At 44.6% G+C, this 18,839-nt stretch overlaps 1 protein-coding gene across 4 annotated transcripts in view; it reads left to right on the top strand.

Moving 5' to 3' along the window:
• The first annotated feature begins 2,948 nt into the window (after positions 1–2,948).
• ECSCR (endothelial cell surface expressed chemotaxis and apoptosis regulator) overlaps positions 2,949–18,839 on the top strand; it is a 281,361-nt gene continuing 265,470 nt past the window's right edge. The window contains exon 1 of one of the 4 annotated variants that reach the window (XR_003853451.1): positions 2,949–3,724. Coding sequence is in view for 3 of the 4 variants with exons in the window: in XM_029583892.1 (XP_029439752.1) it covers positions 3,667–3,724 (58 nt within the window). In the remaining variant the exon portion in view is untranslated. The remainder of the gene's footprint in view (positions 3,725–18,839) is intronic. The other 3 variants (XM_029583892.1, XM_029583893.1, XM_029583891.1) reach the window with 3 other exon arrangements.

Raw genomic sequence — 18,839 nt, 5'->3', positions numbered from 1 at the left:
CTTGTTTCTCTGACCTGGCTACTCTTTCCTTGCTTTTCTGCCTTGCCTTGTGGCCTCCTGCCTTGCTTTGGGACCTATTTTGTCTTCTTATCTTGCTCTGCAGCCTCTCTTGGCTGCAGAGCCTTGCTTTGGGCCCTTCCAGATATTCTGGCCTTGCTCTGTGACCTTTCAGACCTTCCTTCCATACTCTCCTCCTGGGCTTACATATCTTCCTATTCTTTGGGTCTTCTAAGTTCGCCCAGCCTGCATTGCAACCTGTAGGGCTTTCTTGTTTCCTGTTGCCTGTCCTTGTCCAGTCCTTGTTCAGTCTTGTCCTGGTTGGTCCGTGTCTAGTCCTCTCCGTGTCTGTGCTCTCTGTTCAAGACCCTACCTGACCTCTGTTTCCAGCCCCAGCTTGTGCTCTGTACCCAGCCCTGCCTTGTCCAGCCTGCCCTGTCTCATCTAGCCTGCCTTGCCTTGTCCAGACTGCCTTCCCTTACTATCCGGAAGTTCCACAGAAGACAAGTCCTACCGGCTCCCAGAACCCAAGGGTTCAACCTGTGCTGGAAGGCTTTGTTAGGCAGAAGACCAGCCCTAGTCCTGACCTGCAGTCCTGTACCACCTTGTGTGTGTGTGTGTGTGTGGGGGGGGGGGGGGGGGTCGGGGAGGGTGCTCCATGACTCCAGCCTGCCAGTCCTTGACAGCAGGAGAGGAGTGACTTGCCTCATAAGCGGAGTGCACGAGGAGGAATGTAGAAAGAGGTAAGAAAGGAGCTGCAGAGTGAAGGCTGTTGTAGGTGAGTAAGAAGAGCTTGAAGTGTATTTAGGAATGGATAGGCAGCCAGTGTAGTGACTTGAAAAGAGGAGTTATATGGATGCAATGACTTTAGCAAAAGATAAGTTGCACAACTGAATTTTGGATAGATTGTAGTAGAGAAAGATGGCTTACTGGGAGACTTGTGAGGAGCAAGTTGCAATAGTCTAAGTGGGATGTGATAAGAGAGTAGATAAGGGTTTTAGCTGTGTGCTCAGATAGGATGGTATGGATTTTGGTGATGATATAGAGAAAGAAATGACACATTTGATATATGTAGAGAAGAGAGAGGAATCTAAGATGACTCTAAGATTATGGGCTTAAGGGACTGAGAGGATTACAGTGTTATCCACAGAAGTAAATAAAGGAGGAATAGTGTGAGAGGGCTTGGGGGGAAAGATTAGCAGCTCTATCTTGACCATTTTGAGTTTAAGATAGTGGTGGGACATCCAGGCAGCAATGTCAGACAAGCAGGCTGAGATCTGGGACTGGATTCCTGATTAAATTTCTGGTGTAGAGAGGTAAATTTTGGAATCATCAGCATAAAAATGGTATTGAAAGTCTTGAGAGGATATCAGAACACCAAGAGAATTAGTACATAGAAAGAAGAGGGCCCAGGACAGAATTTTGAGACACACTAATTGATAGTGGGATGTTAGTAGAAGAGGATCCATCAGAGGAAACATTAAAAATGCAATTGGAGAAGTAAGAAGAGAACCAAGGACAGTCCCAAATTCCAAGTGAGAACAGAGTATCAGGGAGAACATGGTGATTAATAGTGTCAAGAAGAATAAGACTGAGTAAAGGCCTTTGGTTTTAGCCATAAACAGGTCATTGGAGGCTTTGGCAAGGGCTGTTTCTGTCAAAAACCAAACAAATGGATCAAGAATGGTTTGAGATAAAAGTCAAGACAACAGAGGTGAACAAAACCTTTTTGAGGTAAGACTTAGAGTTCTAATAATGAAAAACATTTAATCATAGGAAAATTTAAAATATGCAAATTCAGGGATCTAAGAGTTTTCCAGATTTTCCAATCTTTGATACACTACTTGCTGATCTTGAATCAATCCTTTCAGGCTGTTCTCAACTCTAATTCCACATCACCCATTCTGTTTTGACAGGAGTCCACTTTAGTTTCTTAGATTTGAAATCTAAAATGTATATCCACAGTAAGCGATGTCAAAGAAGAAACTTGTCTGCTCAAGGGAGGCCATTAAGAACATAAGAACATAAGAAAATGCCATACTGGGTCAGACCAAGGGTCCATCAAGCCCAGCATCCTGTTTCCAACAGTGGCCAATCCAGGCCATAAGAACCTGGCAAGTACCCAAAAACTAAGTCTATTCCATGTAACCATTGCTAATGGCAGTGGCTATTCTCTAAGTGAACTTAATAGCAGGTAATGGACTTCTCCTCCAAGAACTTATCCAACCCTTTTTTAAACACAGCTATACTAACTGCACGAACCACATTCTCTGGCAACAAATTCCAGAGTTTAATTGTGCGTTGAGTAAAAAAGAACTTTCTCCGATTAGTTTTAAATGTGCCCCATGCTAACTTCATGGAGTGTCCCCTATTCTTTCTACTATCCGAAAGAGTAAATAACCGATTCACATCTACCCGTTCTAGACCTTTCATGATTTTAAACACCTCTATCATATCCCCCCTCAGTCGTCTCTTCTCCAAGCTGAAAAGTCCTAACCTCTTTAGTCTTTCCTCACAGGGGAGTTGTTCCATTCCCCTTATCATTTTGGTAGCCCTTCTCTGTACCTTCTCCATCGCAATTATATCTTTTTTGAGATGCGGTGACCAGAATTGTACACAGTATTCAAGGTGCGGTCTCACCATGGAGCGATACAGAGGCATTATGACATTTTCCGTTTTATTCATCATTCCTTTTCTAATAATTCCCAACATTCTGTTTGCTTTTTTGACTGCTGCAGCACACTGAACTGACGATTTCAATGTGTTATCCACTATGACACCTAGATCTCTTTCTTGGGTTGTAGCACCTAATATGGAACCCAACATCGTGTAATTATAGCATGGGTTATTTTTCCCTATATGCATCACCTTGCACTTATCCACATTAAATTTCATCTGCCATTTGGATGCCCAATTTTCCAGTCTCACAAGGTCTCACAAGGTCTCCAAAATCGAGGGTTTAACCAGAGAAACTTTAACCTTGAGCCTGGCAATCACTGTGGATATCTTTGTAAAACTGGGTAAATTCTTTCCCAATATCAACTTAAAGACCCCTCCATCCTCCTCCCTAAACTTGAAAACACCAGCTCCAGACTCCATATCCCACGCTCTACTCTCATGCTGTTTCTCTTCCTCCTTTTCCGTTCGCACAGTATCTGACATATGGCTGTCCAAAGACATCACAGCTAAAGCACCAGCTGCAGAATGCTTCTCCAAGATCGCCAGTCTCAGTGGAAGTGATCACAAGCACCATGAGAAGACTCAAAACCACCCTCCCCTGTTCTTATTGCAAAACTTTTGTTTGCTTCAAATGTTTTATGTTCCTATTTTGTGGTTTCACCTGTAAGAATGACCTCTGCAATGTGAAGCAGCCAGAACCAATAAAAGTTACAAATTATAATTATACCATGTCTCATAGCCTCTAAAAGTATAATGTGTACATCCATGCTGCTCTTCCCCAGGGAGCTGGGCCATTTCCTCCAATTCTTAAAGCAGGAAGTTGCAGAAACCCAAGCTCAGAGCTGAACATTCAGTCCATGCTCTATGTTCGTACTTTATGCTCACACATGAGGGATCCTGAGCTCAGGACTGTGTGTGTGTGCCACGCTCTGTGCTCAAGTGTGTAACAGAAGTTAGAGAGAAGCTCTTTCACTGTACATCACATACAATATGGAGTCTACCACAATGCCTTCACTTGTATGGATTGTTTGTTGGGCTATGATTAAAGGTAAGGCATCCATTTTCTTGCAAATTACTGTTCCATATCATTGTAATGATTGTTTTGGACAGGAAAATATATTTGTATATTGTAATACTTAGAAATAAAGACATATCTATGTTAACTACACTATTGTATTTTAATTAGTGCTGAAGTTACAAAATTACAGTGAAGGGCAAGAAGGCGAGTCACTCCATGTAACCATCAAGTAGAAGAGGGAAAAAGTAATTGTTAAACATTAATATAAAGCACTTTTACAGTTTATTATAAAGCACCAGGGTGAGGGAAGAGAGTCACAGCCCAAAATATTGTAAAGTTCTGGGGGAGAGAGACACTGCCTTATATTACTGTTGGGGAGAGTTACAGTTTTATATTACTATCAGATTCTAGAGAAGAAACTAGAAGAATAACAGTGGTAGTGCTATGGCAGGGGGAGTGGGCAGAGAGAAAAGCCATTGCTCCCCATTAAATGTAAAATTATTGTGTGATTGTGGAGAGAGATACTACTTTATAATACTGTAAGTTGTCAGGTTGCTTCACAAGACTGCTTGTTAATGACTTGTTAATGCTTGTTAATGACTTGTTAAAGACTGCTTGTTAATGCTTGTTAAGACTGCTTGTTAACAAGACATGCTTGTTATGTTCTAATGTAAACCGAAGTGATATGTAACTTTGCTACATGAATTTTGGTATATAAAAATGTTAAATAAATAAATAAATAAATAAATAAGACTGTACATCAACAGAGAAGTGCCAGTAAGGTGTATGTGGGAAACTCCCTGCTGCTGTAAGGTACCTAGGGGAAAAGATTCACTTGTCCATGATTCTTAAAGTGCACATGGGAGGAAACCCTGCTCCACACTACTGTTAAGTGTTGGGAAGAACAATTATGGGAGACAGATTTTAATGATAGCTTGACAGAACAATAGAAATGTATTCATGACTATAGCTAAGTCTCTGGTATCAGAATCATTATTAGAAAATAATTTTGAAGAAAGATAAACATAGAAACATAGAAATGACGGCAGAAGAAGACCAAATGGCCCATCCAGTCTGCCCAGCAAGCTTCCACACTTTTTTTTTTCTCTCATACTTATTCTTTACTCTTGGTCTTTAGTAAACTTTTGGTTCTATTTCCTTTCTACCCCCGCTATCAATTTAACCTTTTGGTTCTATTTCCCTTCCACCCCCGCCATTAATATAATCTTTTGGTTCTATTTCCCTTCCTCCCCCACCATTAATGTAGAGAGCAGTGCTTGACTGCTTCTAAGTGAAGTATCTAGCTTAATTGGTTAGGGGTAGTAACCGTCGCAATAAGCAAGCTACTCCCACGCTTAGGGGCGGATTTTAAGAGCCCTGCTCGCCTAAATCCGCCCAAATCCGGGCGGATTTAGGCGAGCAGGGCCTTGCGCGCCGGTAGGCCTATGTTCAATAGGCCTACCGGCGCGCGCAGACCCCGGGACTCGCGTAAGTCCCAGGGTTTGGTGAGGGGGGGCGTGTCGGGGGCGTGTCGGGGGCGGGCCCGAGCCGCGCGGCATTTAGGGGGCGTGTCAGCAGCGTTTTGGGGGCGGGGCCGGGGGCGTGGTTACGGCCCGGGCGGTCCGGGGGCGTGGCCGCGCCCTCCGGACCCGCCCCCAGGTTGCGTCCCGGTGCGCTAGCGGCCTGCTGGCGCGTGGGGATTTACGCCTCCCTCTGGGAGGCGTAAATCCCCCGACAAAGGTAAGGAGGGGGTTTAGACAGGGCCAGGCGGGTGGGTTAGGTAGAGGAAGGGAGGGGAAGGTGAGGGGAGGGCGTTAGAGGATTCCCTCCGAGGCCGCTCCGATTTCGGAGCGGCCTCGGAGGGAAACGGGGGTAGGCTGCGCGGCTCGGCGCGCGCCGGCTATACGTAATTGATAGCCTTGCGCGCGCTGATCCAGGATTTTAGCGGATACGCGCGGCTCTGCGCGTATCTACTAAAATCCCGCGTACTTTTGTTTGCGCCTGGACCGCCAACAAAAGTACGCCAACGCGCCTTGTTTGAAAATCTACCCCATATTTTGTTTACCCAGCCTGTGCAATTCAGTCCTTATTGGTTGTTATATGAATATAAATCCACTTTTCTTCATTTCCCCCTGCCGTTGAAGCAGAGAGCTTCTCTGAATATGTATTGAAAGTGAAGTATCAGGCTTAATTGATTTGGGTAGTAACCTCCGTAGCAAGCATGCTTATTTGTTCACCCAGACTGTGGAATTCAGTCCTTATTGGTTGTGTTATGAATATAAATCCACTTTTCTTCATTCCCCCTGCCATTGAAGCAGAGAGCAACACTGGATATGCATTGAAAATCATCTTTTATTTATTTTATTTATTTATTTATTTATTTATTATTTTTATATACCGACATTCGATCTCAATTGAGATATCACACTGGTTTACATTCAGGTACTGTAGGTATTTTTCTATCCCCAGAGGGCTTACAATCTTTTCTTCATTCCCCCTGCTGTTGAAGCAGAGAGCAACACTGGATATGCATTGAAAGTGAAGCATCAGGCTTGTTTGGTTTGGGACAGTAACCACTATAACAAGCAAGCTACTCCCCGCATTTTTTGTGAATGCAAATCCTTTTTTTCACATTTCCTCTTGCCGTTGAAGCATAGAGCACTGTCTGAGTCGCATTTACCGTGTGTATGTCTATTGAATAAGGGTTTTATCTCCAGCAGTCTTTCCCGCAAGCCTCCCTCTCTTCCTTCACATCCTCTAGACTTTATGGATCCACAGTGTTTATCCCACGCCCCTTGAAGTCCTTCACAGTTTTAGTCTTCACCACTTCCTCCGGAAGGGCATTCCAGGCATCCACCACCCTCTCCGTGAAGAAATACTTCCTGACATTGGTTCTAAGTCTTCCTCCTTGGAGCTTCAAATCGTGACCCCTGGTTCTGTTGATTTTTTTTCCAACGGAAAAGGTTTGTCGTTGTCTTTGGATCATTAAAACTTTTCAAGTATCTGAAAGTCTATCATATTTATTTATTTATTTATTTATTTATTTATTTTATTTAACATTTTTTATATACCGGTGTTAGTGTGTACATCACATCGGTTTACATTATAACAGTAGCTTGGAAAATACATTAAACAGGGATGTACATTAAACAGGGAAGTAATAAGGCATGGGCCATGTGAACGCATAGAGAGGCATAGAAATATAGAGTAACTGGCAGAAGGTTCAGAACCTAAGAAGATAAGGTTCAGAGTGCCGATTACTAACATGTATAACGAGGTAGATAACAATAAACATATGTTAATTATATACAATATGTACAGGAGTGTATAGATGTACAGGTTTGCATGGTATTAAGGATGGAGGGTAGTAAACTAAGGGGAGGACAGAAAATGGTCTAGGGGAAGGGGTGTGGTTAGTCGGGGAATGCTTGTGTGAATAGCCATGTTTTTAGTTTCTTTCTAAATTTGAAATGGCAGGATTCAAGACGTAGTGTTGATGGCAGGGTGTTCCAATGTGCAATTGAGATGGCACGTTCTCTGTAGTGGAAAGGTGTGCCGTTTTTAGAGAGGGTACATGAAGAGATCCCTTGTTGATTGACCTGGTGGGGCAATTTGACTGTGTAGAGGTGAAAGGGTGGTCAAGCCAGTTAGAGTGGTGGGAGTGAATGGCTTTGTGGATAATTGTGAGTGTTTTGTACAGGATGTGAGAGTGGATGGGGAGCCAATGCAGGTCTTTAAGAATGGGGGTTATATGGTCGGTTTTGCGGACGTTTGATATGATTCTTGCCATGGCGTTTTGGAGCATTTGTAGTGGTTTTATGGTAGAGGAGGGGAGTCCTAGGAATAGTGAATTGCAGTAATCCAGTTTTGATGATAGGGTGGTTTGGATAACAGTTCGAAAGTCATGGGTGTGTAGTAAGGGTTTGAGTTTCTTTAGCACCATAAGTTTGAAGAATCCGTCTTTAAGGGTGGAGCTGACGTGTTTCTTCATCTTTAGTTGTTGGTCAATAAGAACTCCCAGGTCTCTGACAGAAGGTTGTGTGGAGACGAGATTGGAAGCTGGGTCATAGGTTAATGAAGGCTTAGGGGTGGAGTGGTGAGAGATGAGAGTAGTAGCTTGGTTTTATTAGTGTTTAGTGCAAGATGGAGATTGGTGAGAAGGGAGTTGATTGCTTTGAGGCAGGTTTCCCAGTGTGTTAAGGCATCAGATATCGGATATCACCTCTGCTCTTCCTTTTCTCCATGGTGTACATATTTAGATTCTTCAGTCTCTCCTCATAAGTCATTTGATGAAGACCATCCACCATCACCCTTCTCTGGACCGCCTCCATCCTATCTCTGTCCCTTTGGAGATACGGTCTCCAGAACTGAGCACAGTACTCCAGGTGAGGCCTCACCAAGGCCCTGTACAAGGGGATAATGACTTCCCTTTTTTTTACTCGATATTCCTCTCTCTATGCAACCCAGCATTCTTCTGGCTTTAGCTATCGCTTTGTCACATTGTTTCCCTGACTTCAGATCATTTGACACTATCACCCCAAGGTCTCTCTCCTGCTCCGTGCACATCAGCCCTTCACCCCCCCATCGAATACTGTTCTTTTGCATTTCCACACCCCATATGCATGACTCTGCACTTCTTGGCATTGAATCTCAGCTGCCATATATTTGATACCTCTTCCAGCTTCTTTAAATCCCATCTCATTCTCTCCACTCCTTCCGTTGTGTCCAGTCTGTTGCAGATCTTAGTGTCATAGAACTCCTAGAATCGCCCATAAGAAGCTGAACTGGTTAAAGAAAAACTTTCCAGATTTCTTTTTATATCATAAGCATAGCTATCTGATTACACTGGTTTTTCATATGTCCCACTATGGTTTCATTTAGAACAAGAACAACTTTTGTATTGATACGCTACAAACATCTTTTCGTATTTCCTCCCACACCTCGCTATGCTTTAATTCATTGTTCAAAATAGGAGGCCGGAATCTCAATTGTAAAATTTGGCAGGCAGTTGAAATTGGAAATATAGGGCATATTATGGAGGATGACAGTTTTCTTTCGTTTCCAAGTGTGGTTTAGACAACATTATAGATAACTACAATTATAGCATAGTCTTAGATCCTCGATTCAGCAGCTCCTCCTCAGGTTATTGGTATATTACAGTTTACTGCTGCGCAATCTCATATAGCGGACAATCTATTGTGATGGCTCACCGTCCGTGAGGCCTCAAACGCCGCTCTTCCATCTCCAGTTCTGAGCCGCCAGCAGTTGCCCCAGTCCCTGGAGTTCGATGTGTTCACGCAACTCCCTGAGTCTGTGCCTCGGCTGGCCCTGGTTTTGCTGGGCTTCTGGGTTCCCTTCGGGCAGGGTTGGGGGTAAGCAGTGCCCCCCAAGCCCCAGAGACAACACAGAGAGTGGGATAGTGCCTTCAAAGCAGTTTAATAAGTAACAACTGGCTGCATTACATGGGGTTTGTCCCCTCCCCCTCCAGCCCTCTGATTCACTTACAAGCAGTGCTAGTTCAGAGCAATCATTTACCTCCTCTGCTCAGCACTATTACAAGTCCCAACACCACAGGCCCCTTTAGAGTAAAGATTATACTTCCCCCTTCCACCTGGATTACTCCGTATCCATGCATGAACTGGAGGACTCCTCTATCCCTGAACCTACCTCCATCTCCTCCTCCTCTGACTCTGAAGAGCTGGGTTTTTGTGGCCAGTTCCACCAAGGGGGCACGCCCTCTTCCTCCACCTCCATGGACTCATCGGTGTCTGCCTCATTAACGTCTATGCCTGCCACCTGTTCGCCTTCAGGCTTTCCTCCTCTGTCTGGTGGTGTTTCAGGGAAGCTGGGATTCATAGTTCTTCTCCTCTTCCCCTGCGCCCCCTGCTGTCTGGCTCTGGTACTCTTGTTGCTCTTAGGGTAGCTTGTCAGCTCCTGCCTGCGGCCGGGCTGCGCTACATCACACAATATAAGATGTTTAAAGATGTTAAATTTCCTCGTTGCCAGGGTTTGAAAAGATTCTGGGAAGAGGAACTGGTATTGAGTACCCCTTTTTCCTGGAATAGTTATTGTAGATTTTTAATACGTGGAGATTACTGCTGCTTCAGAGGAGTAGTAAGTAATGAAATAAAAACATTTGGGAAAGTTAGGTTTGGTTTAGGGGGTGGGGAAGAGAGGGGAAAGGGAAGGAAGGTTAGGCAGGGAGTTAGGGAAGTTCCCTCCCAGTCTGCTCTTTAAATGGAGCAGACTGGGAGGGAACTGGGGGAGGCCCGATTGCGTTGCCATGCATATTTACTATTTTGTAAAACTGTTACATGTATTTAGCTAGTTACTCAATTAAGCTGTTATTTTGTATCTTGTCATTAAGGCTAGCCTTAGACATCTTGTTATATGTAAACCGATGTGATATATCAAATCGAATGTCAGTATAAAAAAAATAAATAAATAAAATAAATAAATAAATTTAGCAAAAATCCACCCCCCACCCCCCCTTGTGCGCCACCCGCAAATGCACGCACGGATTTAAAACTCCAGCACACATGTGCGTGCAGCCATTAGATTTTATAACATGCGTGTACCAGTGCACGCATGTTATAAAATTGGTGCATACTTGTGTGTGCGCCGGGAACTGTGCACACATGGACGCACGCACGCTCCTTTTAAAATCGACCCAAAGTGTCCAGATACTTACAGTGGTCCCAGATTTATATAAGACAGGATTTGAGTACTCTCTGAGTCTGTGGAAATGTCCCTCCCGGCAGGGACTTGGAACTAGGGTATCTTCCATGATAAGGAGAGATAATTGTCCCAAGGGGCTGGGGGTATCCTAACCGTGATGGATCCCCTACACAGTACCTGAGGGTCCACAAAGAATCCTGTACTTCAACCTGGCAGTATCTTGTGTCCTGGGGTGAAACTCCATCGGGAGTCTCCAGATGTCCTTTTATTTTCTCCCTCTGAAACCTCTCTTCAAACAGATGCAACCGTCTGGGAGGAAAGGCCAGCCACTGAAAGCAGTCCTTCCAAGCTTCTAACGTAGGGCAAGGAAGGGTGGCAAGAACAGCTTCCTTCCCTTTTGGTAAAAACTAAATCTTCGATCAAGACACTTCTTCTTCTCTCAGCACAGTTACCTCGATTTCCTCTTGTACTGGGCAAAGAGGCACACAGCTCTGTCTGAAGGCTCAGGGCATTCTGACTGCCTGACTGAAGGCTCAGGGATTCTGACTGCCTGAAGGCTCAGGGCAAAACTTTGAGAAACTTCAGAAAAACTGCAAAAATCATTCTTCCTCTTTCTCTCCCCTCTTCTGGGGACCTGGCAGGGCAGTGTCTCTCCCTCTCTGTGCTAAGCTGAGGGCTTAACTTGGAGAGCACACTGAAAACACTCCTCCTCCTTTGAAATCAAATCTACACTGCCACACTCTCACAAGGGCTCACCATTCTTGTGACCTGGGAGATTATTACTCATAGGCAGACTCTGAGGGAGGGCCTATGCAGGAATGCTGACTTCATTTACGCTGCAATAAATCAATTAAGACCGATACATCACTTTGAAAGCATATACAGGGTTGCTATCTGCTTCAATGGTAGGGGGAAGTAAGGAAAACAGGATTTGCATTCAGACATCATCCAACAAGGCATTGATCTGTGCAGTCTGGGTGAACAAGCATCGGGGTAGCATGCTTGATGTGGCAGTTACAACCCTTAAACATAAGCCTTATGCTCACCTTTGATGCAACTCCAACATTACTCTCTGCATCAATGACCAGAGATGGCAGGAAATTTGAATCAGTTACCAACAAGAGCCCTGAAGTTGGTGGTTGGTGAAACAGATAAGCATGGGAAAATAAGAGTCGAAGTTGATGATTGGTGAAACAGATAAGTATGGGAAAATAAGAGTCGAAGCTTGCTGGGCAGACTGGATGGGTCGATTGGTCTTTTTCTGCCGTCATTTCTATGTTTCTATGTTTCTAAGGGCTAGGAGCTTGGGCCAATTAGTGGCTGGCCACATCCCATTTTTGGGGTAGCTGTTAACTACCATCAGGGCCATAAAATAATGGGCCGTATTTTAAAAGGGTTACGCGCATACGTTATGCGCGTAACCCTTAAAAAAAAACCCTGCGCGCACCCCGGGACGCGCTTAAGTCCCGGGGCTTGCAAAAAGGGGCGGTCGGGGGCGTGGTGTCGGCTTGGGGGCATGTTTGGAGGCGTGGCGGTCCGGGGGTGTGGCTGAGTGCCCCGATACAGCGGCCTGTGTTGGGGCCTGCCGCGGCAGCAGACAGCCGGCGCGCGTAAGTTACGACTGCCTGGAGGCAGTCGTAACTCTTACACAATCTTACACAATCTCTTGGACCCCAGGGCCGGCTTCTTTTACTAGCAGGGAGAATGAATTTCTCCTTTATAGCCCTGAGGATGTAGTTGCCAATAAACTTGCATGAGACTTGGAGTGTCCGAACAGATAGACTTTATTGAAGGTGCTTCTGAAAAGTTAAGGGCACAGATCATACCAGCTCTTATCACCACAGGTAGCTCTTACAGTTATTAGTCTTTTTTCTATCTGTGTTAAAGGGCTCTTTCTACCAGGGCAAGGGAAACACTCACTTTCCAGAGCTTGAACAAATGAGGTTCCCATGTGGCGAAAGGTGTGAACAGAAAATCCCCTCCACACTGGCCAGAAAAAGGATAACACAGTCTCTGCACAGATCCCAATTTTCTCTTTCCTCAGGAGTGAAGACTCCAAGTGGGGGGTCCTCAGAATAAGTTCAATTTTTTTTAAATTTACACTTTTATTGATTTCACATCATAAATTCACATGAAATATAGGTAAAGCACATTTGCCAATTATTTATACAGGAAATCATAAAATACATAATTATAAATCATGCAAAAACCCACATAATGGGAAATTTTAGACACAAATAAAAAGAAAGAATTACAGGGAACTCTCAATCCCATTTAACCAGGGTTATTTTTTATCTATCAAGAATCTCTCAAGATCTGCTGGATCCATAAATATAAACTTATTATTTATTTATTTATTTATTAGATTTTTTTATACCGGTGTTCCTGTATTAAAATACAGATCACATCGGTTTACATTGAAACATAAAAATTACGCCAAGAGGCGGTACATATACAAGGTTGTTAGAACTTGGAAACATGGAAAACCGGTTCGAAAAATAACATTGAGAAATTGTATAGTCTCTTTGAAGAAAACAAATCATAAAATAAGGCGTAATTTGTCTAGATAAATGTGATCTGCAGAGGGATTGCGATGGTGAGAAAATCTGATAGCTGGAGGTAAAAAATAATCAAAGTTCTGGAAAGCTTGGCTAAAGAGCCAGGTTTTAATTTCTTTTGAAGGAAGCGAAGCAGATCTCAAGGCGGATGTCTGGCGGAGCATGTTCCATTGGACGGGTCCTGCTAAAGAGATGGTACGTTTCTGATGTAAGAGATATTGTTGAAGGAACATAGAGTGTGCCTTTATAAGCTCCTCTGATAGGTCTAGATGAAGAGGGAAAAACGAAGTTGGGTATCTTAAGTGGAGTGGGGGATATGTTGTAAATAGATTACGAATTGCTGTGTATACTTTATTAGATCCTTTGCTTAATAGGCAGCCAGTGGAGGAGTTTTAGTATGGGGGTTAATATGGTCTCTTTAGTTTGTATTGGTAAAGGATTCCTAGCTGCATGCAGATTTGTGAATCAATCTGGAGGGGTTTGATGGATGAGGTAGGGAGGCCAAAAAGGAGTGAGTTGCAATAAGCGATTTTTGTTAGAAGAATGGCTTGTAGAACCAATCCGAAAATCATTGAATTGGAGAAGTGGTTTCAATTTTCTCAGGACGAAGAAGTTTATAGAAGCAGTCCTTTAGTGTTGGTGCTATAAAATTTTTTTGAAGTTAAGCTGGATTATCTATCATGACGCCTAGATCACGTACATAGTGGTGAGTGATTAATTATTAGGAGTGGTAGAAATGAGTTGGGACAGCTGGGTTATATTAGCTTGTTATTAACGTCATGATTGATAATTAAAGATCTCGGTTTTGTTGTTGTTGAGAATAAGGCTGAGACTGGATAGAAGATGATTGATTAGTTGCAAGCAATTATTCCAGTGAATCAAGGTTTTGTGTAGGGATTCTGAGATTGGGATGAGTATTTGGATGTCATCCGCGTAAATGTAGTGTGTTAGGTTTAGATTATTAAGAAGTCGACAGAGAGGGAGAAGGTAAATGTTGAAAAGGGTTGGAGAGAGGGAGGAACCTTGAGGGACTCCTTGATTTGCTGGGACCGGGTGTGATTCTTTGTTGTTTATCTTTACCTTGAATTGTCTATTAACCAGGAAGGACTTGAACCAGCTGAGTACCGTTCCCTTAATGCCTATGTCTATCAGACCTTGTAATAAAGATGAATGGTTGACAGTGTCAAAAGCCGCAGAGAGATCTAAAAGAATAAGGAGGTGAGGTTGTTTTTTATCCATATTAGTTAGAATATTGTCGGTGAGAGAGATAAGTAGGGATTCAGTGCTTAACGATTTACGAAAACCGTACTGGGAAGGTGCAAGAATGTAGTTTTCTTCCAGGTACTCTGATAGTTGTCTATTGACTATCTTTTCCATAATTTTGGGCGATCATTGGCAAATTGGCTATTGGGCGGAAGTTAGCTGGATCTGTGGCCGGAAGATTTGGTTTTTTAAGAGAGGTTTAAGAATTGCTAGTTTAAGTTGGTCAGGAACTAGACCTTGGGAAAGAGAGCATTAATGATATCGGCAATTAGCTTACTTACAATTTACTTACTTACATTATTACTCTGAAAGGAAATGACACACTTACAAGGAAATTTCAAATAAAAAGATGCTCCTAAATCTAACACCTAGCCTTCAATTGAGAGAAATTGTTTCCTTCTTAATTGGTTTCTCTGGAGATATTGGGAAAATTTTGAATTTTAAGTCCACAAAAGTACTTTCCTTATATTTAAAGTATTGCTGAAGAAACATCTCTATCAGAATCTAATACAAAAGTAACTAGAAAAGTAGCTCTTGTATTAATATCATCTGATTCAAGTGGGGATGAGATTTTAGGACTTACTATTGGTGTTAATACATCAAAAGACCCATCTAACTGATTTCCCCCCTCTTTTTAACAGGTAAATAATATGAATTAAATAGTAAGAAAATCTTATCATCCAAAAATTGGAGAACCTCTAGCATATTTTTTTAATAACTCAACTCCAGATAAGAGGAGGGTTATTGGAAAATGTAATAAATGCACATTTTTTGAGCAAAGGTGGTTCTCCAAAATTTCACATTTTTTGATGGGCAATCAAATTATCTTTTATGCTCATGATTGAAGATGATTGCATTTTGCAATTTCATTTCAGATTCTAATCTTGATGATCTAGTGTCTAATTCACATAACTTGTTGTGTTTCGCGCCCGCGGCCGACCGCGGATGCGCCCCCCCTACCTGGCCGCGGCGGCGACCCGCCGCAGCAAACAGCCCGAAGGAAGCCCGGACCCAGGGCAGTCGTTTCTGCAGGCTGGAGTGGGCCCGCGGGGTACCCACTCGCCGGGAACCCTCCTAGCCTCCCCGGGGCTCAGCGTCTCACTGCCGGGAGAATCCAAGATGGCCGCCGCCATGGGATCCAAGATGGCCGCCGTCAACTCATTTGCATTTAAAGGGACCTGGTCCCTTTAACTAGACTCACCTGCTTCCAATGATCCAGAGCAGAGGAAGTATATAGGGCGGCTTCCTCAGCTCATTCCTCGGCAACGTCTCTTGCGAGTGTCTGCTTGCCTCGGTGAGTTCCTGCTTCTTGCTCCTGTTACGCCTTGGTGTTCCTGGTTCCTGACTTCGGATTGGCAACCGGCGATTCTCTGGTGCACGACTTCAGACTGGTGGCACTCGACCTAGGACTCCTCCAAGACTCTGTCTCCAAGGGCCCACCTAAGTCCCAGCGGCCCGGGTCCCTACAGGCTCCTCCTGGGGGGACCGCGGGCTTCCAGGGCGAAGCTCCAGTTGGCCTTTGCACCGTTGCTCTGACCTCCCTAGGTCCGCCTAAGTCCCAGCGGTCGGGTCCCTACGGGCTCCTCCCGGGGGGACCGCAGACCACCAGTGGTGAAGACTCAGCGCCTCATCTCGTCTCTTCATCGCCTCCGTATTCGCCTCAGCCTCCAGTGCCAAGGGTCAGCTGGTCCGGCCTCCTGTTCTGCCTCGCCACCCGACAAGAAAACCTATGGACCTTCCGAAAGGTATACCATCCTCTTGTCGGCCAAGGGTCCACAAGCCGGAGCATAACATAACTTAAGGGAGGCTTTTTCAGTATATAAGGATAAATTACTTACTGAATTTGTTAAAGTATTTTCAATTCTAGAAATGGCTCTCCAAATATCTCTAAGAGAAACTTCTACAGGTTCATCATTTACAATATTAAATGATCCTTTCTTTAAAAAATGTAAGGAAACCAGATCTGGAACTGATATCATGGAGGGTGACAAAAGAAACTTATCTTCAGCAAACGTTTTAACCACATCTATCACTCCTCCAGTCAAGGACTCATTGGGTGCATGATCAGGATCCAAATCCCCCAAAACTTCCTGAGTGGTCATATTATTTGAATGCTTAGAAGTATTGAAAGAAGTAATGAGATTTACTTTTTATTTATTTATTTTATTTGCAGTTTTTATATACCGACTTGTAACATACCAGAAGATTGGAGTTTGGGGGGAGGAGATCGCACTTCTGGGATAAGGATATCCCTGCTAATTCTGTACTTGAATCATTCAATAATGAATTAGCCTTAAAAATATGTTTATCCATTGGCCCTTGGACTAGTACTGGTGTGGAGGCTGAAGTAGAAGCAGATGTCAAAGCTTTAACTTTCCTTTTCCTTCCCATAACAATAAAAAGGTCAGGGAAAAAACAGGCATAAGGGGCGCGCCCCTTTGGCATGTGGCTTCAGCATGCTGGCAGTGGCACGCCACAGGACGCCGCAGTTAATAGTCCTCAGGGGTCCTCATTGGGACAAGGTATATCAGAAAGTGCCCGCAGATGTCAGAAGCCTCTGGGTCCCGGCAGAGATGAGAAGCAGGATGTCACGATTAATAGTCCTCAGGGGTCCTCGTTGGGGCAAGGTGTCTCAAAAAGTTCCCATGGATGATAGAAGCCTCCGGGTCCCAGCAGAGACAAGAAGCAAGCAAGGTCCCCCAGAAGTAGTTCAATTTTGATCTAGTTTCTCGAAAACTATTCCTCTCAGCTCTTTCAACAAAAAGTATCTTCCCAAAAACTAGTGAGTCCAAAAATCACTAGAATGTAGAGATGTGAATCATGTGATCGATCGTCTTAACGATCGATTTCGGCTGGGAGGGGGGAGGGAATCGGATCGTCGCAGTTTGGGTTTTTTAAATATCGTGTAAATCGTGTAAATCGAAAACCGGCACACTAAAACATCCCTAAAACCCACCCCGACCCTTTAAAATAAATCCCCCACCCTCCCGAACCCCCCCAAAATGCCTTAAATTACCTGGGGTCCAGTGAGGGGGGGGGAGGGCGGGAAAACCGGTACACTAAAACAACCCTAAAACCCACCCCGACCCTTTAAAATAAATCCCCCACCCTCTCGAACCCCCCCAAAATGCCTTAAATTACCTGGGGTCCAGAGGAAGGGTCCCGGTGTGATCTTTTACTCTCGGACCTCCGTGCGTTGTAGAAATGGCACCGGCGCTACCTTTGAACCTGTCATATGACAGGTCAAAGGTAGCGCCGGCGCCATTTTGTTTTTTTGTCCCCCGACGTCAGGAGCGTAGGAGATCGCTCCCGGACCCCCGCTGGACCCCAAGGGACTTTTGGCCAGCTTGGGGGGGCCTCCTGACCCCCACAAGACTTGCCAAAAGTCCAGCAGGGGTCCGGGAGCGATCTCCTACCGCGAATCGTTTTTCCGTACGGAAAAACGATTCGACTGCAGGAGGTCGTTCCGGACCCCCGCTGGACCCCCAGGGACTTTTGGCCAGCTTGGGGGGCCTCCTGACCCCCACAAGACTTGCCAAAAGTCCAGCGGGGGTCCAGAACGACCTGCAGTTGAATCGTTTTTCCATACGGAAAAACGATTCGCGGTAGGTAATTTAAGGCATTTTTGGGGGGTTCAGGAGGGTGGGGGATTTATTTTAAAGGGTCGGGGTGGGTTTTAGTGTTGTTTTAGTGTTTTCCCGCCCTCCCCCTTCCCCTCCCCCTTCCCCCGATTTACGATTTTTTGACGATAAATCGGGGGAATTGTTATTGTATCGCGGCTCTAATGATTTTTGACGATTTAAAATATATCGGACGATATTTTAAATCATCAAAAAACAATTCACATCCCTACTAGAATGTCCTTGCAATGGGTCACCACTATGAGGTTGCAAAGGGGCAAGTCTTTCCTGTCCTGGGCCCCCCAGAAAGAGGTTTCCCCATTACCTCTCTCCAGGCAACACCCAGGGGTTTCACAAGGTTTCTTCAAAGAAAAATTCAGCAAAAGCCCAAAAGAACTTGGAAGACAGATCTACTCAGCCAAGGAATGGACTGGAAAGGCAGCTTTCAGGAATTACAAAATCAACTGAGGCAAAACTCTTGACTCCTACTAACACCAAACTTAAGCAGCACTGCCCCAAGCTCTTAGAAAGAGCTGCTTGTATTACTTTACAAGGGGATGGCCATCCCAGCACCCTCAAAGAGAGGAGCTGTAACGCATGGTGCCTTCCCTAATTACTAGCCTGTACTGTTCCTAGCTAGTGGGCCCCTCATTTGTGCGGTTAGCATCAACCAGACAGGCATGGGTCCGGGTCCAAGTCTTGATGGGGGAAAGCTATCTTCCTGGGCCCCTGACAGAGTCAGTCACTATTCTGGAGGAAGTGGTGAAGACCAGAACTGTGAAGGACTTCAAAGGGGCGTGGGATAAACACTGTGGACCCATCAAGTCTAGAGGACGTGAATGAAGAGTGGGTGGCTCACGGGATTGACGGCTACTGCCTAGAAATTATGCCCTTATTCAATGAACATGCGCACGGTTGGTGCGACTCCAGCGTTGCTCTGGGCTTCAGCGGCAGGAGGAAGTGTGGAAAAAAAGCATTTGCATTCACGAAAAGCGGGAAGTGGCTTGCTTGTCATGGCGGTTGATG

The sequence above is a fragment of the Rhinatrema bivittatum genome, chromosome 18 (assembly GCF_901001135.1).
Source record: "Rhinatrema bivittatum chromosome 18, aRhiBiv1.1, whole genome shotgun sequence".
Lineage (NCBI taxonomy): Eukaryota > Metazoa > Chordata > Amphibia > Gymnophiona > Rhinatrematidae > Rhinatrema > Rhinatrema bivittatum.
This window is presented reverse-complemented; position numbering and strand designations above follow the sequence as displayed.